General features: G+C 36.2%; 1 protein-coding gene and 1 long non-coding RNA gene across 7 annotated transcripts in view; one reads left to right on the top strand and one right to left on the bottom strand.

Annotated features, from left to right (window-relative positions):
* MAP9 (microtubule associated protein 9) overlaps positions 1–6984 on the top strand; it is a 31217-nt gene extending 24233 nt beyond the window's left edge. For all 6 annotated transcript variants that reach the window (XM_033215552.1, XM_033215548.1, XM_033215550.1 and 3 more), the window contains exon 14: positions 5394–6984. In XM_033215552.1, coding sequence (XP_033071443.1) covers positions 5394–5516 — 123 coding nt within the window. In that variant the 3' untranslated portion in view covers positions 5517–6984. The remainder of the gene's footprint in view (positions 1–5393) is intronic.
* On the bottom strand, positions 1451–17362 carry LOC117086063. The gene is made up of 4 exons (XR_004438193.1): positions 17291–17362; positions 16302–16386; positions 3095–3171; positions 1451–1541 (listed from the first exon to the last, which is right to left on the bottom strand). It is a non-coding gene; the product is annotated as an uncharacterized LOC117086063 (long non-coding RNA).
* Positions 17363–23069: the final 5707 nt, after the last annotated feature.

Below are 23069 nucleotides of genomic sequence, written 5' to 3'. Positions count from 1 at the left end.
GTGTCTTTTCTGTCCCTAATTCTAATTCTATTTGCTCCAGACCTACTGATCATTTTTACCTGGAATCTGCTTTGTTGAATTCAAGATCTCCTCCTGCATATAGCGTATTTTCTTTGATTTAGTCATTTCTAATAATGTTTCTACTATTCGCTCAAACACCCAGGCTTAAAACTTGTTAAAGTCTTCTTCCTTACCTGCATCCCCACATTTACCATTTACTACTGATGCCCATTCTTCCTTTGCTGTGATTCTCACATCTAACATCATAGAAAGAAGACAAGTATACTATCGGGGGTGCTACTTGGTGGAACTTGGTCGTGACAAAAAGTAACACTGAATTTAATAGTGAGAAAATTATTCCATCTTTTATTCTCTTTTGATATTTCTGATGACCTCAAGGAGAATCTCTTATTTAGGTGTTTTTAATGAGAGAGCAGGTTTGAGATTTAGGAGGAGCAATAGCTAGCTGAACCAGATGTATGTATATATTTGATTTCACTTATCTTTATAAAAGTTACTTTTTGTTGATGTCAAGCAAAATGTTATTTTCCATTTTAGAATGTCAATATAAATATGCATTTTTGTCAATTTTTATATAAGTAATACATTATAAATAAATACATAAGTAGGTAACACATTCATATGAATAGCTAACATATTCATGTGATTCAGCAACCAAAAAGTATAACATTTTTGCACTGGAAGTCTGTCTAGTCAGGTTTCTTATCAAACTTTAAAACAACTCATACCAATCAACTATTTAAAAAAAATCATCCAGGTTATTTTTGATTTGCATTTCTCTGGTTAGAATTGAGCTCGAATATCTTTTCATTTGTATACAAGCCATTTATCTATTATTTTCTCTGTAAATTGTCATTTCATAGACTTTGTACACTTTTCTGTTAGATTGTTGGGTTTTTTTCTTACTGATTTCTAGAATCTTTTGTTTTGTACTAAGGAAATTAGCCTATCATTTTTTTATATGAGTTTCAAATATTTTTCCCCACCATACTGTTGGTTTCCCAACTTTCCTTATAGTATTTTATGCCATGAAGAATTTAAATTTTAGGTGTCAAATTTATCAGTCTTTTTTTTTTTTTTTTTTTTTTTGGCTATTGATTTTCAAGCATAGTTGAAAAGACCTCCACAATTTGAGGTTAAACAAAATTCTCTTATTTTTCTTCTAACAACTTTGTGACTTTAATACCTTAATGTTTTAACATTTGTTCTACTTAGAATTTACCCTGATAATGGTGGGAAATATGATTTTAACTTTAGTTTTTCCAAATGTGTCCTTCATAAAGTAGCCCATTTTTACCCATTGATTTGAGGTGCTGCTTTTATTATATGATACCTTCTCATATTTTCGGGTCTGTTTCTTAACTTTCTGTTCCATTGACCAGTCTTGTGATTCCAGTGCCACACTTCATTATTAAGCTTGATGTTTCTAAATATCTGCTTGGATTCATCTCCCTTTATAGTTCCTCTTTCACAGTCTTTTTGACCAGTCTTGTTTATTTTTTTTCCATAAACTTCAGAATCTGCAGCAGTTAGAAAGGCACATCAGACATCATTTAAAAACGAGCTATTTAAAGATAGGATAAAAAGATAAAACAATAATAAACTTAAGAAACATGCCAGACCAACATAAAGAAAATTGTAGAACTCTCCTGAACAACACAAATGAAGACTTGAGAAAATGGATCAGAATTGCCCGTGCAGAGAAACACACTTATAATGATGTTATAAAGATGTCAGCTCTCCCTGAAGTAATTTAATGCACTCGTAACAAAAGCCAACAGGATTTACTCTGTGTGTTGACTTTAGTACTGCTATATGCTAATTCTGTGCAGAGAAATAATAATAAGGTAATCAAAATTGGTTCAATTTTGAATGAAAAAGGTAATGTTTCATGATGATTTCCTTAAGTTAAACTTTTAAATAAAGCTATGTTCCAAAAAACATTTTAAAGTCCACTTATATTAAGAAGATATATACTGACCGCTGGAATCAATTAGGGAAATTAACTGTAAATGTTTCAGTTTTCCATTTTAATTCTGTATTTTCAAGAAAATGAAATAGAATTTCCTTAATAAGTCACATTTAGGTACACTATTTTTAATTATAGTACTTAATTACATTATCATTCTCATCAGTCCTCTGAAGAACAAGAATTCCTTAAAGACCAAAGACAAAATAACACGATATCTAGTAAAATGTCTGCAAATATAGTACACCTATAAACACATAAATATACATGTTACAGATCCATTCTGCTTCTTACCAAATTCTTACTGAAATTTGTTTGCAGATAGAATAGAAAAATTGTCCCTATATCGAAGTCTAATTACTTCAATTTTCATGTAAAATAACATCTCAAGCTTTTTATATACAAACTAGTTTGCACAGTAAGCATTTGGTGCATAGTTGTTTTAGGGGAAATATTATAGCCAAAGATCAGGTAAGACTAAAATATTTTTCTTGCCAATTCCCAGCTTAATTCATCATTACCTTTAGTAAGAAAATGAGCAAAAAGCTCAGTTTTCCACAGGTGAATGTCAGAAGGACTTTTTAACAAGATTCTTTTAATTACTATCAAGGTAGTAACTATTGATTCTTGTGAATTGATAATTACAGTTAATATAATTGTCTATTTGCTACCCTGACTTTATAGCTCCCTGCTAGTAAGGTGAAGCATATTTCAAGTTACTGTGCCCCCATGTTAAGTGGAATTAGAAAAAGAGATTTATTCAGTCAATCTCTGTGGACACAGTCTGGTCACTGCTTTTCCTCCGCCTAGCTAGATGGTCTGCCTCTCTCTAAAATATTAAAATGATTGAAGATGATCTAATTACAGCTTTGGTTTTCACAATTAAAATTCTGAAAGGAAGTTCCCTCTTTGCCTTAATAGAAATAGCAAGCAAACAAACATGCAAACATTCTTATGACATGGAACGAGGATATGGATGTTAAGACTGAGAAGAAAACAAACCTCCCACTTAACTTTGTTATATGTGAATGGAAACCTTGTACTGTATTGCCATATTATTCTTGTGGCACTTATATATATACTGATGAAAAGATGCATACATACCTAATCATTTTCCATAATGCCTCTCCTCCCAAGCCATCAACCTGCAGAGGCAGGTTTCACTGAGTGTTTTCCTGCTCCTTGAGGAATATGAGAAAAATACCATGATGAAGAAACCACCAAACCTTATAGTGTTAGCAGAGACATAAAGAAATAGACAATCCAATTGGTAAGATGAAAAGACCAGATCCTACTAATATTTCAAGTATACCTAGATAAATATTTAGATTTCGTACTAATATGCAGATACTCAGTTACTTCTTTGACGGGAGGATGTGCAGGGAAATGAAATGATTCTCAAATTCATCTGTAGAATAAAAATATGGGAGATAATATTTTGAGAATAATGTGAAGTAGGACTATCCCTATCAAGCAATAAAATATAAATTTACCATTCCACTTCTGTGAATCATCATTCTTTCTACTGTCCTGAATTATCCCCGTCATGTTCCAGGATATATAATCTTCAAGAAAAATACACTCTTTGAACTCTGCATTTCCCTCTGTCTGTGGCCCCACTTTTGTCTGCTTTTCTTCATAGTAAAACATCTAGAAAGTTTTGCTTATACTTCCTTAGTTCCTCATATCCTTTTCATTTACTTGCCACTTCAGTTTTGTCTTTGTCCTCGTCACTACACCAAAATCACACTTTGAAAGTTACAGGTTTGCATCTATACGGTCTATTGTGTGTTTCTGTCCTGTTTCAGAATATCTCAGCATTCTACACTGTTGATTTCTTCCTCCTACAGCTGTCACCTCCTTTGGTTGTCATGCTCCCCTGATGTTCTCCTCACTTCTCTGCCTGGCTTCTGTGTCATTCGTTGAATTGTTTTACCTAAGTTCTGCATGTTACCACGGCCTGCCAAGGCCCATATGATCTTAGTCCTCATCCATCTCTTTCTCACCTTGTGCCCCATTTCCATTTCTTGTCTCCTGCCTCCTGGCAAGCCTTAGTCGCAGTAGATCTTTTTTGTTTCCTCCCACATCACATTTTTTTCCCACTCTCAGAGCCCTCACTACTACTGTTTGCTTTGCTTGCAAAGCTCTTCCCCAATATTTGTCACTAGTGGCTTCTCTTATCCATCATTTCACACTTCAAAGGGACTTTCCCTGAGTCCATTTTTTGTTAAAAGTAAATACTCTTTTCTGTTCCTTCTCATAGTTTTAAAACATGTTTCCTAGAAATTGACACAACTTGGAATTATCAGTTGTTTATTTTCTTGTTTGTTTCTGTCCATTTTGAAAGTTGCCTGGGGGACAGAGACAATATCTGTGTGTTGGGATTTAAAAAAAATCTTTTATTTGCAATTGACACATAAAAAGTGTACATATTTATGGGATATAGTGTGATGTTTCCATCTATGTATACATTGCATAACGATCAAAAATGACTCACAAAGGTAGGCAAAATGTTTGATGCAAAGATAACATTAATATTTTTATATGAAAGTACACAAATTGCTAAAAATTAAAGGCACTGATACCATACATTTAAATGGGTCAAATAATTGAGCAGAAAATTTACAAAAGGGCTACAGAAATGTTTGAAAATGTGCTCAAGTTCAATGAGGCAGATTTTTTAACTATTTGTAAAAAATTTGAAGTATCTCATACTATCATGACATATTAAAACTTTGCACCCAGTAAATTTACTTCTGAGAATTTGTTCTCACAAAGTCATCACCAACTTATAATAGTTATTATCTTTGAGTTTTAATAGTAGGTCTTTTTTTCTATTTTATACAATTCTTTTTTAATGTTCTCACTTTTATAGTTTAAAAAATTAAGTGATATTAATACCTGTTGATGTACTTACAAATTGGCATGTTTCCTAGCTATTTTTTTTCTTGTTTCCATTTTTTGTTTGTTTTTTTGAGACAGGGTCTCACTCTGTTGCCCAAGCTGGAGTGCAGCGGTGCAATCTTGGCTCACTGTAACCTCCACCTCCCTGGCTCAAGCAATCTTCCCACCTTAGCCTCCTAAGTAGATGAGACTATAGGTGTGTGCCACCACACCTGGCTAATTTTTGTATTGTTTTGTAGAGATGATGTTTCACCATGTTTCCCAGGCTGGTCTCAAACTCCCAGGCTCAAACGATCCACCCACCTCAGTCTCCTAAAGTGCTGGGATTACTGATGTGAGCCACCATGCCCGGCCCTACCTGTTATTTCTTTATGATCTGTTCAACTAGGAAGTGATATATAAATATCCTATAATGGATTATTTTCTTCAGCAAGCAACCTGATTTGAAAATAATATTCATATATGTATATAAATTTATAGTGTTCTATTTTCTCTTTAGGAAAATAAGGAAAGGCAAGAAAGAATTGAACGAAAACAGAAGAAACGTCATTCCTTTCTTGAAAGTGAGGCACTTCCTCCGTGGAGCCCTCCAAGCAGAACTGTGTTCGCAAAAGTGTTTTGATAATTCTAGTTCTTACATTATTTAGTTGTTTATCAGTTTGCCAATATTTGCCATAGATTTAAAAACATTCAATTATTTATAGTTAGAGGAATATATTTTAACTAAATGCCAGACACTCCTGCTGACAATGAGAGAGGTACTTTGGAGTGTAATCAGTGAAAGCATTTTTTTGAACTGTAGATAAACTGCCTCAAATGATAATCTAATAATCAGATTGTTTTTACCATTAAGATACATAAAGTTTTATCATGTCCTGATAATTCTTATAGTGGAGTGATTCATGATCTTTTTCATTAAGCTCTGTGTGTTAAGTATATTTAATTACAGTAATAGAAATTATTCCATTTGTGGATGATTGTGAATCTAGATTCAGGTTTTTAAATGAATGGTCGCTGGAAAGTGCACATATATTATTTCTTCTGAAACTGATGTTTAGCTCATTTATACTGTGCAAGTTAGAATTTTGATCAGTTGAGGCAGTAGTTCAGTAGAACTCTAATCATCAAGGCTTTTTATTTAAGAACTGCCTTATATTTTAATATGAGTGTACTTTATCTGTTCCAGGCTTATGTGACAATCATAGGCACTTTATAATGAGTCCACCTCTGAAATTTTTCTTTTTGAATTCTATCTCACTGTATTATTTCAGTGATACCAAAAGACATCAATGTCACAGTAGTGATATACTTATATATTAGTTATGGAAATTCCACAGGAGTTCAAGGTCATTATCACTATAATTATTTTCCAGACTAAAGCCATAAAGGTGATTTAGGCAATTATTGTCATCTTAGCTAGTCCAGTTTTATAGCTTATATTCCAAAGACAGCTGTATGGGAAGGTAAATATGTTGACAATGTCCACAAAGCCTTTATTTATTTATTTATTTATTTATTTGATCTCTGCATGTCCTTGTAGTAATTGGTCTCATACTTGACCTGGTCATCTGGCTTAAGACAGACCAAGTGTATGCTCTCGGAGTTGAAATGCAGCATTAGTCAATAATGCAATGCAGAGATGATAGATGAGAATACACAGTTCCTATTTATTGAGCATCTAATATATAATCTGTACTGTATCTTTACAAATGTATTTAACATCTTTACAACAACTTTTCAGGGTAGGTGTTATTAGCTTCATCTTACAGATAAAAATACTGATGCTCAGATAAACCAAGTAATTTGCCGTCCATCTGGAGTGTGCCTGAATTGGGATCAAATGGGATTCAGTCTGTCTGACTGAATCTGCCTCCTTCTGAAATCTCTGTGCTCTTTTTCACACTTCTCTGTAGCCTCAGAGACAGCTAAGTTCTGTCAAGACCTCTGCATAGTATCAACGTTACAAACACGTTTTAACTTTTAGAGCCTAAAATCATGTATTGTTATCCAAACATGATCTTTCTCTATAGAAATAGCTGCTTGTTGTTAGAGATAGTGGACGTCATTAAATCTATCAAGTGAAATAAAAATCCGTAAGATTTCATGAGTTACTCAGGCATCTTATAACTACTATCAGAATATCAGAAACCTCAGCACGTTATGTGACAAAGGCTTTGAGAAGGTCACTCCAGACGTTTCACACACTGAGCATCAGCCTTCTTGCTGCATTGCATGTGCAAGATAAGATGTCATAGGCGGCTTTGTAAGATTGTATCAGTGCTATAGACAATTAAGAGAAATTTCATAGATAAAACTAGAACGCTTTCTATATGGTCAGAACTATAATACTTTATGAAATTGATCTGATTATCAGCAATATGTAGTATCAGCATGGAACTTAGGACCTCTCTTACTCATTCCTCTGTCCCCCATAGATCCAAACACAGTGCCTGCCAAAATAGATTTAGTGTTTATTGTATTATCTATTTAGAGCTAAAAAGATTTACAAATTCCAAGGAAATAAAAGGAGAAAAATTGAAAAAGGTACAGCTACTTTTGGGGATGTGAGATCATGGATGTGTATCTTACAGATTTCACATTAATTATTTACTTTCCAATTATTTTCTTCTATATTATCATATTTAGTGGCTAACCGTTACTACCTCTTAGGTTGTTGTGAGAACTGAATTAATTAATGTAAAGTATTTGACACATAATAAGGACTTAAAGGTTCATTGTTGTCATTATTGATTTATTGCCATGAGCCCTACATTGCCCCATTTCATGAGTGTAAGAACATTAACATAGATAGGGTTAATAATGGTTATTTGACATTACACATTTTTAGCAAGAAGAAATTTCTGTCTTGTTGGCCAGTCCAGGCTGTATCACTCAAAAAAAATACAGAGATTACATTTATTGATTTGTGTATGTTGAACCAGCCTCATCCCAGGGATGAAGCCCACTTGATCATGGTGGATAAGCTTTTTGATGTGCTGCTGGATTCGGTTTGCCAGTATTTTATTGAGAATTTTTGCATCGATGTTCATCAGGGATATTGGTCTAAAATTCTCTTTTTTTGTTGTGTCTCTGCCAGGCTTTGGTATCAGGATGATGCTGGCCTCATAAAATGAGTTAGGGAGGATTCCCTCTTTTTCTATTGATTGGGGTAGTTTCAGAAGGAATAGTACCAGCTCCTCCTTGTACCTCTGATAGAATTCGGCTGTGAATCCATCTGGTCCTGGACTTTTTTTGGTTGGTAGGCTATTAATTATTGCCTCAATTTCAGAGCCTGCTATTGGTCTATTCGGGGATTCAACTTATTCCTGGTTTAGTCTTGGGAGGGTGTATGTGTCCAGGAATTTATACATTTCTTCTAGATTTTCTAGTTTATTTGCGTAGAGGTGTTTATAGTATTCTCTGATGGTAGTTTGTATTTCTGTGGGGTCGGTGGTGATATCCCCTTTATCATTTTTTATTGCATCTATTTGATTCTTCTCTCTTTTCTTCTTTATTAGTCTTGCTAGCAGTCTATCGATTTTCTTGATCTTTTCAAAAAACTATCTCCTGGATTCATTGATTTTTTGAAGGGTTTTTTGTGTCTCTGTCTCCTTCAGTTCTGCTCTGATCTTAGTTATTTCTTGCCTTCTGCTAGCTCTGGAATGTGTTTGCTCTTGCTTCTCTAGTTCTTTCAATTGTGATGTTAGAGTGTCAATTTTAGATCTTTCCTGCTTTCTCTTGTGGGCATTTAGTGCTATAAATTTCCCTCTACACACTGCTTTAAATGTGTCCCAGAGATTCTGGTATGTTGTGTCTTTGTTCTCATTGGTTTCAGAGAACATCTTTATTTCTGCCTTCATTTCGTTATGTACCCAGTAGTCATTCAGGAGCAGGTTGTTCAGTTTCCATGTAGTTGAGCAGTTTTGACTGAGTTTCTTAATCCTGAGTTCTAGTTTGATTGCACTGTGGTCCGAGAGACAGTTTGTTATAATTTCTGTTCTTATACATTTGCTGAGGAGTGCTTTACTTCCAACTATGTGGTCAATTTTGGAATAAGTGTGATGTGGTGCTGAGAAGAATGTATATTCTGTTGATTTGGGGTGGAGAGTTCTGTAGATGTCTATTAGGTCCACTTGGTGCAGAGCTGAGTTCAATTCCTGGATATCCTTGTTAACTTTCTGTCTCGTTGATCTGTCTAATGTTGACAGTGGGGTGTTAAAAGTCTCCCATTATTATTGTTTGGGAGTCTAAGTCTCTTTGTAGGTCTCTAAGGGCTTGCTTTATGAATCTGGGTGCTCCTGTGTTGGGTGCATATATATTTAGGATAGTTAGCTCCTCTTGTTGAATTGATCCCTTTACCATTATGTAATGGCCTTCTTTGTCTCTTTTGATCTTTGATGGTTTAAAGTCTGTTTTATCAGAGACTAGGATTGCAACCCCTGCCTTTTTTTGTTCTCTATTTGCTTGTCAGATCTTCCTCCATTCCTTTATTTTGAGCCTATGTGTGTCTCTGCACGTGAGAGGGGTCTCCTGAATATAGCACACTGATGGGTCTTGACTCTTTATCCAATTTGCCAGTCTGTGTCTTTTAATTGGAGAATTTAGCCCATTTACATTTAAGGTTAATATTGTTATGTGTGAATTTGATCCTGTCATTATGATGTTAGCTGGTTATTTTGCTCATTAGTTGATGCAGTTTCTTCCTAGCATCAATGGTCTTTACAATTTGGCATGTTTTTGCGGTGGCTAGTACCAGTTGTTCCTTTCCATGTTTAGTGCTTCCTTCAGGAGCTCTTGTAGGGCAGGCCTGGTGGTGACAAAATCTCTCTTGGGAAAAAATTTTTGCAATCTACTCATCTGACAAAGGGCTAATATCTAGAATCTACGAAGAACTCAAATTTACAAGAAAAAAACAACCCCATCAAAAAGTGGGCAAAGGATATGAACAGATACTTCTCAAAAGAAGACATTTATACAGCCAACAGACATATGAAAAAATGCTCATCATCACTGGCCATCAGAGAAATGCAAATCAAAACCACAGTGAGATACCATCTCACACCAGTCAGAATGCCGATCATTAAAAAGTCAGGACAAAACAGGTGCTGGAGAGGATGTGGAGAAATAGGAGCACTTTTACACTGTTGGTGGGACTGTAAACTGGTTCAACCATTGTGGAAGACAGTGTGGCGATTCCTTAAGGATCTAGAACTAGAAACACCACTGGACCCAGCCATCCCATTACTGGGTATATACCCAAAGGATTATAAATCATGCTACTATTAAGACACATGCACATGTATGTTTATTGCGGCACTATTCACAATAGCAAAGACTTGGAACCAACCCAAATGTCCATCAATGATAGAGTGGATTAAGAAAATGTGGCACATATATACCATTAAATACTATGCAGCCATAAAAAAGGATGAGTTCATGTCCTTTGTAGGGACATGGATGCAGCTGGAAACCATCATTCTCAGCAAACTATTTCAGGGACCAAAAACCAAACACCGCATGTTCTCACTCATAGGTGGGAATTGAACAATGAGAACACTTGGACACAGGAAGGGGAACATCACACACCGGGGTTAGTCGTGGGGTGGGGGGAGGGGGAAGGAATAGCATTAGGAGATATACCTAATGTAAATGACGAGTTGATGGGTGCAGCACACCAACATGGCACATGTATACATATGTAACAAGCCTGCAGGTTGTACACATGTACCCTAGAACTTAATGTATAATAAAAGTTTTATATATATATATATATAGAGAGAGAGAGAGAGAGAGAGATGCCTTGTATTAGGGCCTTCCTAAAAAGAAAGCTAAGTAAGTATTAATTTCTTAGGATTGCTTCTGAGGGAGGATGAGGTATTTGTATAGACCCAACAAGTCATTCCCTTCAAATTTCTTTTGTCTTACTATGATAAATAACATACTATTTCCTGTTTACAGCAACCTGTGATGAAATTAACTAGTTGAATACAATCACCTCTTCTGGCACAAATAAAGCTGTGTTTGGGGAGGTGGGTGAAAATGCAGTACTGTTGTTTACTTCCTAAGATCCAAGGGAAAGAATCAAGCTTGATAATATTCCCTTGAATATATTTACCTATTTAAAAGGTATGATTTTCTCATATTTCCTTAGGAAGTATGTCATCTCTATATAGATATTTACTCATTAGGTTTACATTAATTTGTATTATAAGGGAAGGATTAATTCAAATTGAGGACATTAAAGGTATATAGACTTTCATATAAAAGTTCTGATTTTATAAATCGCATTGATCACTTAAAGAATGCAGAGATCTCAAAGTAAAGAAAACACATTTTATGAATATTTTAAAACATTGCTTAAAACAAGTTTCCTTCGAAAGCACATTTGTGGATAAATTTAAATATTAATACTAAAAAAGTAGTAAACAGAATTTAAGTTTTATAATAATGAAGAAAGTGGTAATGCTATGTAACTTAAAAGATGCAATATGGCATTTTAGATCAAGAGGTTAAAGTTTTCTTAATGAAAGAAAGTAACTATTTATGGGATAAAAACATTCCAGTGGTTTGTATTTGCCTCATACTTCAAAAATGTTAATCCATTTATTGTTTAAAGTTATATTGAAACTGATATTTTCACTGTTGCCAAGGCAGTACCTGACAGTAGATAGGTATCCATAGTCTTATGTTCCTTAGAATTACAGAACTATGCCTCTGAAAGGGGTTTTAATACTTTAATAAACCTGGCCTAAACTCTTTTATTTCTAAGTTGAAGAAATTGATTGTCAAGTACTTTTGACTCGTCCAATCTCCTACAACTAACTATGGTACATATAGAGTTAGATCTCAGTATCAGGTGTCCCAGTTGTATTCTGCTCACCATTCCACAATTTTAATATTGATAAAACTTTCACACTAACTTTTGAACTGTGGTTATTATTAATTTCATTGATTTATGTCCTCTTATTTATTTCCTTATTCCTCCACTGCCTTCTTCATAACTGCCCACCAGATCAAAACTATTTGGGTACCTACACTATCATTTAAAGTGAGGGGAAATAATGAAGTTCCTTAAATTCTGTGTCATGGACTAAGATACAATAAAGAAAAGGAATTTCACAAAGTAGGGGAAATTACATGTTAGTCTTAATCATTCCTAAGAATAAACTAGTAAAAGAAACTTAGATTTCCCTAATTTAATCTTGACTCCAATTTCAATAGTGCTATATAAAAAGATATTTAAACCCATATGCTTCCTTTTACATAAAACAAAGGTATCAACTTCCCTAGTTTGCATTTACACTGGCTAATAAGATAATAAAATGCTGTGTAAATGTTAAACTAGAGCCTTCTCTGAGTTATTTTTACTTTAAAATTTCATGTGATTATGCCATTTTGTATATGTATATTACATGTAATTGTATAATGTTAATTTGGGTAGGCAAAATTCTTGGTATTGAATTTAGGGTGTCTTAAAAATTATTAAGAATATATTAATGTCTGCTTTTTGGTAGTATGTTTTCATGTAATGTTTAATGTATTAAAATCAACCATTCAAGATTTATTTTATTGGGTGACACTGTTGACTGTGTTCCAAAATGCCCATAGTGTTAGGAAATGTGGTGTGAGTTTTATTTGTGGGCTAAGGATGAAACAATCGTATTATGCTAATATGCCTTTTATTATAAATGACTAAAAATTTGGATATAAAACTGATGTTTTACTACACAGATTAGAGATAGATAATATAATAATATAATTATTAAATAATTAGAAAATGCAAATAAGCAAAAGTCGCCCATGTTCCCAGTTCTCATCTCCCAAGATAATTATAACTAACTTATTATTGTGTACTCTTCCCATTAATTAGTTTCTAGTATACGTTCTCCTGTAGCTGAAATTAAGCTGAGAAAAAAGAAGTTGCTCCTCCCTCCTCTTTCTCTCTCCCACTCTGTCTCTCTCCTGTGCTATCTGTGTGTATATACAAATATGTATGCATATATATATAATGTACATAATATATATAAAATACAAATACTAATGTGCATATGTGCATATTTTCAAACATACACATATTTTTTATTATTTGAAATAAGAATGAGATCAGACTACATATTTGGTAGCCAGATTTTTTTCACTCAGTGATATATCATGAACATATTTCCATGCTAATATAATTTTCTAATAATTTTAGATGCTGTAACTACAATTTAATTGTTATTGGGCAATTTGTTGCTTAACAAATGGTAAAGCTTGACAAATAATAAATAATATGATCATTATTCTTGTAGCCAATATCATTATTAGAAATGATGGACCTCATTAAAGCTATAAAATTAAATTAGAATTTATAAATGTAAGGAGTTATTCAGACATCTTGTATCTAGTATTACAGTGTCAGAAAACTCAGCAAGTTATATGACAGGCTTTGAGATAGTCACTCAGAAGTTTTCACATACAGGATTAACCTTGCTGCAGTTCATGTGCAAGATTTAAAAAGATGTCATGGATCACTTTGTAATGTCATATCATTGCTGTTGATAAATAAAGGAAATGTTATAAATAAAACTAGATGCCTTTTTATATTTCCAGAACTACAAGACATAGAATGTGAGTTGTTTAATGGGCATAGAATTTCAGTTTTTGGAGGATGAAGAGAGTTCTGGAGATCACTTGCACGACAGTGAGAATGTATGTAACACTACTGAACCCTACACTTAAAAATGGTTGATAGTAAATTTTACATATATTTGGCCACAGTTTCAAAACCACAAAGCAATAATAATAATGCTTACTTGCTCATATAAGAGGGATATAGAGAAGACTTCTCCCTGATTATAGAATATCTTTTGTTTGGTCTAACTGGACCAACTTGCTCATCTCAGATGAGTCATCATTGATTCAATTACGGTTGCTAGGAGAATGTCAGATGCTGAAAGACTTAAACCTGGATTGAATACTAAGTAAGAAAGCAACAGTTCAAGTAAACCTAGTAACTCGTCATTTCAGATTTTGTTCTTGAACCCACTTTATTTTTGATATAAGCGTTAGGGTTCTTGTTATGCTTTTAAAACCAAATCATATTATGATTTCTGGGAGACTTGTAGTAACCATACACAATAATGGAATCCATTCACTTGAAGTAGATATGATGAAACGAATCCCTATCTAGAGATTAATTGAATTCAGTTATATTTCTGTATGCATGGCCATATAACTTGTAAAAATAACTCCATGGTGCTCATGGATTCCCTTTGAGGAAAGTCTACTGTGATTCCTACCCATCCCACACACAGTGTAACTTACTCTCTTCTCTACACTGTTTCCCTACCCTAAATGAGTATTATTGAAGGCCGCACCTTTTAAAGTGCATACATCTATTTTCCATAAATGAGCGCTTTATGAGGACAGGAACTATATTTTCATAATATGAAATAATATTCATATTTCATATATTTCATATTTTCATAAATGAGCACTCTATGAGGATAGGAACTATATTTTCCACATTTTGACATTTCTAGTTTATCAGTTGGTTCTGGATAATCTTTGGCTAATAAAATAGTAAGTTAAAAGTAAAATAAAAAAATAGTGCATGAATATGACCGGGTACGGTGGCTTATGCCTGTAATCCCAGCACTTTGGGAGGCCAAGGCAGGCTGATCACCTGAGTTCGAGAGTTCGAGATCAGCCTGACCAACATGGAGAAACTCCGTCTCTACTAAAAATACAAAATTAGCCGGGTGTGGTGGCACATGCCTGTAATCCCAGCTACTAGGGAGGCTAAGGCAGGAGAATCTCTCGAACCTGGGAGGCAGAGGTAGCGGTGAACTGAGATCACGCCATTGCACTCCAGCCTGGGGCAACAAGAGCAAAATTCCGCCTCAAAAAATATATATAGATATCTATATATCCATATAGATATCTATAGATATCTATATATCCATATAGATATCTATAGATATCTATATATCCATATAGATATCTATAGATATCTATATATCCATATAGATATCTATAGATATCTATATATATAGTGCATGAATGTTTGTAATGCATGTATATTATATATATGAACAAAGACTTTATAGATAACATTTTAGAAATTGTATGAGTATTAAAATGGAATTATAAATTATGACTGTTATAACTTACAAATAGTTTGAAATTTTACTTACATATTACATTATTTTTTCAGTTTCAACAAAATAATCTTTTAAATGAAAAACCGCATATGTGTGTATCATTGCATTAAGTTGGGAAAGAAAATAAGCTCACATATATTCTAATATTTACAACTAAGTAAGCACTATCCAGAGCACTATTTTTTTTCTGTCGTGGTGTCCTTCCTGTGTCAATATTAAATAAATTAAAAAAAAAGAAATAAGCCCAGGGTTTACTGCTTCATTCAGTCTAAAACATGAATCCCAGATAGAACTATCGTTTGAATAGAACTGTAATTCAGATATGCCCAAGCGTGGATGCTGAAGTCAAGGTCTACAGTGATGCCTCTATCCTAGTGAGTAGATTGCATGGTTGCTTGTGGCTACTTTTTTCTAATTTTTACTTTAGGGGCTTTTTCCCACACCCTGAGCTATTTTTCTTGAAACATGAATTTGTTTCTATCACTAGATTTTTCATTTTAACAGACACAAATACAAAAAAAATTAACTTTTTTCTGGTTCTACCACCAAAAAAATAATTGTAAGTGTGTTGATAAATGTGTGAGGACAAATGACCTCAGTATTGAACAGGCAAAATGGAGGGGCAAGGGTGATGATGAACTGGGGATACAGAGCCTACCTCTTCCTCAATAACAGCCAATGGTTGCCTTGACAGAATTTGTATTTTAAAATATCAGTGTCCATGTCAACTAAACAAACAAAACTCTTAAAGTGAACACTGCAAGGTCCAAAGAAACAGCTCCGCAAGCCTTCCTGGTTATGTTTTCTTCCCCAGAAATTTCCAACTGGTGTGCTGAAGCACATACATGAGCTAAAGTGCACTGATACACTATAAATGCTGTGGGGCGGTTCCTGTCAGGGAGTTACAGAAGCTTAGGACAGAGCTCCAGTTGAGTGTGTCCCCTCTGGCTCAAACTGCTTCAGATAGGCTTCTAGAAGGGTGCCACGTGGAGATTCGGGCTTACTGGTGTACCACTTTGTACTTGCAGGTTACTACAAAGTGAGGGACATGGGCAGTCATTGCTCTACCTTGACCATGAATATCCTCAATCATATGAAATCCTTTTCAGTAGCCAGCTGTGGAGTACGCTACTTCCCGTGGATAGGGGCCTGTGGGCTGCTGGAGGGGTTCATTTCTCAGATGCCCAAAGCACATCACTGTAGGAGATTGATCAGTGTGGTTGGAAAAATTATAGATATAGTTATAGGAAATAGACACAAACCTTCTTGGAAGGCCGGGGGGGTTGCATAGCTTCAGCAGAAGATTTGGCTGAAGGCAGGCAGATTCTCTTTTCAGGAACCAGAGAGCTTAGGGCATAGATACAAAGAATATAAGGGAGTTTATCTAAATAGCTTGTTTCTTCATGTGGTCCTAAGACTAACCTTTGATCATTCCCAGGCAGGATGGCTCTCTCCCGGGGAGGGCGACCAGGTTAATTATCCACAGGTGTGTTGACTAAAAGCCTTTGTCATTAATCTGTGCTGAATAAATGCCCACAAGGCCAGCTAGTCAAGGTGTGCAACTGCCACAACTCTTTCTGTGCATGGCCCGGCACCCTAACTGCTCTTTCACTGAATATTCAGTGTTTGAGTACATTATTCATCTGTCTTGCATCACTATGGTGGCCAGCCTAATGGCCAGACTAATAGAAGCTGGGTGGTTCCTGGAGGCTACATGGAGTCTCCTGGAGGGTACAGTTCTCTGTCTTCAAGTATATACTGCCTTTCACAGTTTGTGTGAACTTTTAGAGGCATCCAAACTAGCTGCAGGGTGAATGTACTATCCATTCCAACCATGGAAGTACCATTCATCAAACCAGAACTCCATGATTATCTTGATACATTGTATTTCACAAAATATTCAACATGATTTGAAGTTTGCTTTGTCACATGAAATCTTAGCATTTTAATTGTTAATGAAAGAAAAGAACACTTCTTGGTTACTTAAATATGATTCCAATGCAAAGGATTTGATGATGCAGTATATGTTTTCAAAAATTGTATTATCCATTTATGCTAACAAAATGTTTGGTCTCTAAGGGTTTGATGAGATAATCTTTAAATGTCTTGGTCAGGATTGCATGTGGACATCTCAAATATAAAGCCTGATATTTAAAAGTCACACAGGCAAAGTTAGTCCATTTTCACGCTGCCATAAAGATAGTACCTGAGACTGGGTAATTTATAAAGGAAAGAGGTTTAATTGACTCACAGTTCCACATGGCTGGGGAGGCCTCAGGAAACTTGCAGTCATGATGGAAGTTGAAGGGCAAGCAAGGCACATCCTACATAGTGGAGAAGAGAAAGAGAGAGCAGGGGAAATGCGAGACCTATCAAACATCTCGTGAGAACTCTGTCACTGTCATAATAACAGCATGGGGAATCTGCCCCCATGATCCAATCACCTCCCACCAGGTCCCTCTCTCAACACGAGATTACAATTTGAGATGAAATTTGGGTGGGGACAGAGTCAAACCATATAATTTCTGCCTCTGGCCCCTCCCAAATCTCATGTCCTTTTCACATTTCAAAACCAATCATGCCTTCCCAACAGTCTCTTCCACCTATGAGCCTGTAAAATCAAAAGCAAGTTAGTTACTTCCAAGACACAATGGGATACAGGCACTGGGTAAATGTTGCTATTCCAAATAGGAGAAGCTGGCCAAAACAAAGGGGCGCCATGCCCCATGCCCCATGCCCCATGCAAGTCCAAAACCCAGAAGGGCAGTCATTAAATCTTAAAGCTCTGAAATGATCTGCTTTGACTCCATATCTCACATCCAGGGTACTCTGATGTAAGGTGTGAGCTCCCACAGCCTTGGGCAGCTCTGCCCTTGTGGCTTTTGAGGATACAGCTCCTGCAGCTACTTTCACATGCTGGTATTGTCCGTGGCTTCTCCAGGCACATGGTGCAAGCTGTCAGGGGATCTACCATTCTGGGGTCTGGAGAATGGTGACCCTCTTTTCTCACAGCTCCGCTAGGCAGAGTCCCAGCAGGGACTCTTTGGGGGCTCCAGCCCCACATATCCCCTCTGCACTGCCCTAGCAGAGGGTCTCCATGAGGGTTCCACCACAGCAGCAGACTTCTGCCTGGACATCCAAGTGTTTCCATATATCCTCTGAAATCTAGGCAGAAGCTCCCAAACCTCAACTCTTGTATTCTGAGACTGTGTAATTTATCAACAGCGGAGGTTTAATTGACCCATAGTTCTGCATGTCTGGGGAGGCCTCAGGAAACTTACAATCATGGCAGAAGGTGAAGGAGAAGCAAGCACCTTCTTCACAGGTGGCAGAAGAGAGAGAGTGTGTCGGGGAAACTGCCATTTTTAAAACCATCAGATATCATGAGAACTCCCTCACTATCATGAAAACAACAGAGGGGAACCACCCCCTTGATTCAGTCAGCTCCCATCAGGTCTCTCCTTCAACATGTGGGGATTAGAATTTGAGATGAGATTTGGGTGGGGAATCAAAGGCAAATCATATCACCCATTATACATTTTCAAACACCTTATTTTGACATTTGATACAGGTTCATTATTTTCTAATAATTTTTTATTTTACTTTTATATGAAGAAAAGGCAATTGTGCTAACCAAGCTTGATATAGGCACTCTTAAAACATTCAGAGTAATCAAAAATAACAATGATTTTTTTCTGATACCATATGACAAATTTTGGGAACCAGCTCTACCATTCCCCAGATAATCAGATACCTCATATCTCAGAGTACATAACCAAAGTTGTGACTCTTTCCAGAACAAAGAAGATCTGTCCAGGTCAACTTATCTTCTCTATGCTAGTTATAAAGGTAGATGGCAACATTTTCAATGATATCTTCTGTTATTAAAAGAAGAGAAAATGTTTAATCTCACTGGGTAGTAGGCAAGTTTAATAAAATTTCCAAAGACAGTCCAGGTGAGGTGGCTCATGCCTGTAATCCCAGCACTTTGGGAGGCTGAGGCAGGTGGATTATCTGAGGTCAGGAGTTCAAGACCAGCCTGGTCAACATGGTGCAACCCTGTCTCTACTAAAATACAAAAATTAGCTGGGCGTGGTGGCATACGCCTGTAATCCCAGTTACTTGGGAGGCTGAGGCAGGAGAATTGCTTGAACCCTGGAGGCAGAGGCTGCAGTGAGTGGAGATCGTGTCATGTACTACAGCCTGGGCGACAGAGCAAGACTCCATCTTGAAAAAAAAAAAAAAATTCCAAGGACAGAAAAAAATACATAGTTTTTTGTGAGATACAGGAATGATTTTGGTCAGAGTAATGATTATCTATTATATGGAAGCCCAGTAAATGGATTGGATATGCCAAGTGCTCATCTCAGTACTGAGTATACCTAAATGGATAAAGCCAAGTTCCTGTGGTCATGTAATTTATTTTCATAGGGCAGAGAAATACTGAACAGATAAACAAGTACATATGCAATGTAACATTTACTGATTATAAGTGCAAAAACCTCTAAGCAGGGTATGAGATTAGAGTGATAGAAGCTGTTTCATAGGATTGTCAGAGGTTTATCTAAAGAATACTGAGATAAACCTAAAAAGAGTGAATGAGCAAACCACGTGAATAACTACAGAATACCTGTGTGAATTTGATCTGTGGGGCCTCATAGGGCACAGACTTGGATTTCATTTTAAGTCTCATGTGTAAAATTGAAGAGTTAATAGCAGTGACTGCACAAGATCATATAACATAGATATTTTCCTAAGTGGACAACAGACTTTAGGGAACAAAGGTGAAGAGTTTAAGAGCTGTTGCAGTTGTTCAGAAAAAAGATGATAGTAGTTGCGCAGGATGCCAAGTCATCAAATTTCAGTTGTGTTTTGAGGGAGAAACTACAAGATGTGTTGGATGAGGCTGTGGGAAAAAATAGAATCAGGGATGGCATAGAGCAACAGAATGAATGGTGGTACCATTTATTGAAATGGAGAACACTGGGAAATCAAAACTGGGAAGGAAAACAAAGAATTCTGGAAATGTTAATTTCAAAAGGAAGTATCATGTAGCTAGTTTGGATATTCAAATCAAGGGACAAAATCTCTAGAAACTTAAATTTGGGAGTTATCAGCATACAGATGGGATTAGATGGGATCATCTAGATAGTAGGTATAGATTAAGAAGAAAAGGGGGTCCCTGGCCAGGCGTGGTGGTTCACACCTGTAATCCCAACACTTGGGAGGTCAAGACAGGTGGATTGCTTGAGTTCAGGAGCTGTAGACCAGTCTGGGCAACCTCGGGAGACCCTGTCTCTACAAAAAAAGTACAAAAAGTTAGCTGGGCGTGGTGGTGCACACCTGTAGTCCCAGCTACTCAGGAGGTTGAGGTGGGAGAATCACTTGAGCTGGAGGAGGTTGAGGCTGCAGTGAGCCGTGATTGCTTCACTGCACGCCAGTCTGGTAAACAGAGTGATACCCTGTGTCAAAAAAAAAAAAAAAAAGTCTGGGCACAGTGCCTCATGCCTGTAATCTCAGCACTTTGGGAGGCCGAGGTAGACAGATCACTTGAGGTCAGGAGTTCGACAACAGCCTAGCCAGTATGGTAAAACCCTTTCTCTACTAAAAATACAAAAAAATCATCTGGGCATGGTGGCATGCACCTGTTGTCCCAGTCACTCGGGAGGCTGGGGCAGGAGAATCACTTGAACCTGGGAGGCAGAGGTTGCAGTGAGCTGAGACTGTGCCACTGCACTCCAGCCCGGGTCTCGCAGTGAAACTCTGTCTCAAAAATAAATAAATAAATAAACAAAAAGAAAGAGAAAGAAAAAAGAAAAGGGGTCCCAGAGTAAACCCTAGGATAACCCAACATTTAGAGGTCAGAAAGATGAAGGGACTCAATACCTGGAACTGAGAAAGAAAAGCCAGTGTGGTTAGACAAAATCCAGAAGAGGTGCATTCCCTGGAAAGCAATGGAATAAAGCACTTGAAGAAAGAGAATGGCCAAGTAATCAGAAGACGATGATTGACTTATTTCATAACATGGAAGTCAGTGGTGACCTAAGAAATGAAGATTTCAACAGAGTGATGGGATGAAGACCTGGTTAGTGTTTTCAAGAAAAAGAAGGGAGAGGGGCAATCAGAATCAAAGTATAGGCCACTTTTTGATAAGCTTTGCTAACAAGGAACGAAGAAAATTGGAGAGGGGATCATAGATGAAGGGGATATAGGGTCAAGGCCGGATTTATGTTTTTAAGATGGAAGAATTTATAACTTATTTGCAACAATCATTTAATAAAAATGAAACGGAATTATGCCTCCTGTGCTTTTACAGGCAGCACATATAGTAGCTTTGCAGAAATCAACTAATTTAGGTGAAAATTATCTGTGCCATACTGACAATAATGTTAGTATCTTCCCTTTTAGCAAGCACAATATAATAAGGAAAACATAATCTTGAGTAATAAAGTCAAAATGCAATGCCTGTATATCATGGAGACTACTTGATATCTGTCAAGGTCCTTTCAGGTCAACTGCATAAATTTCTGCTCTTGCTAAAAAAAAATTGACCAGCTGTAATAGTTGGCAATAATGAATGTTTGTTTGGAATATTTACAAACAAAAAATTCAAGTGCTTTGATAAATTTCTCTAAGTAACAAATATGTTGATATGAAAATTCATTAAAGTAATTGTAATTTACTATAAATTAACAAGTAATCACAGAAAATATATTATGCAAATATACTCACACATAATAATTTTTAAATTGAAGAAAATACTTGCAAGGAAAATAAACAGAATATACAAATACTCCAGTGTGGGGAAAAGAAAGAGAGATCAGCCTGTTACTGTGTCTATATAGAAGGAAGCAGACATAAGAGACTCCATTTTGTTCTGTATTTGAGATGCTGTTAATCTGTGACCCTACCCCCAAGCTTGTCCTTGCAAGAGACATGTGCTGTGGTGACTCAAGGTTTAAGGGATTTGGGGCTGTGCAGGATGTGCTTTGTTAAACAAGTACCTGAAGGCAGCTTGCTGGTTAAAAGTCATCACCATTCTCTTAATCTCAAGTAAGAGAAAAGCATTTGTCTCCTGCCTGTCCCTGGGCAATGGAACATCTTGGTGTAAAACCCAATTGTATGCTCTGTTTACTGAGACAGGAGAAAACCGCCTTAGGGCAAAAGGTGGGACTTCCTGGAGCAATGCTGCTAAAAGGTTTATGGAGATGTTTGCATATGCGTATCAAGGCACAGCATTTTTCTTTAAACTTATTCATGTCACAGGGATCTTTGTTCATATGTCTTACTGCTGATTTTCTGCCTACAATGATCCTATTATCCTCCCACTCCATTATCTTTAAGATGGTAAAGATAATTATCAATAAATACTAAGGGAACTCAGAGCCTGGTGCCCACGTGGGTCCTCTGTATGCTGAGCACCAGTCCCCTGGGCCTACTTTTTCTTTCTCTATACTTTGTCTCTGTATCTCATTTCTTTTCTCAAGTCTCTCGTTCCACCTAACGAGAAACGCCCACAGGTGTGGAGGGGCAGGCCATCCCTTCACTCCAGATATATATATAGTACACTAAAATTTTCAGCTTAGACTGAATGTCTCAGCTAAAACTACCCCCATACTAAGAAAAGAAAACAGGGGAACATCACACACCCGGGCCTATTATGGGGAGGGGGGAGAGGGGAGGGATTGCATTGGGAGTTATACCTGATGTAAATGACGAGTTGATGGGTGCTGATGAGTTGATGGGTGCAGCACACCAACATGGCACAAGTATACATATGTAACAAACCTGCACATTATGAACATGTATCCTAGAACTTAAAGTATAATAATAGTAAAAAAAAAATAAAAAATTAAAAAATAAATAAATAGATAAATAAAAATGAAAAGAAAACAATGACCTTCAAATAAATTATAATTATTACCATCCATGAGTCATGACAGCAAGTGAAATTTGTCATAAATATATAAAAGCAGCTTCAATGTGTTTTTTCAAAGGGCAAAAGTCTATGTTTTATTAATGAGTCATAC

Source organism: Trachypithecus francoisi, unplaced genomic scaffold, assembly GCF_009764315.1.
Source record: "Trachypithecus francoisi isolate TF-2019V2 unplaced genomic scaffold, Tfra_2.0 Lachesis_group1, whole genome shotgun sequence".
Lineage (NCBI taxonomy): Eukaryota > Metazoa > Chordata > Mammalia > Primates > Cercopithecidae > Trachypithecus > Trachypithecus francoisi.
Note: the sequence above shows the minus strand (reverse complement) of the source record. Positions and strands in the feature narration are given on the sequence as shown.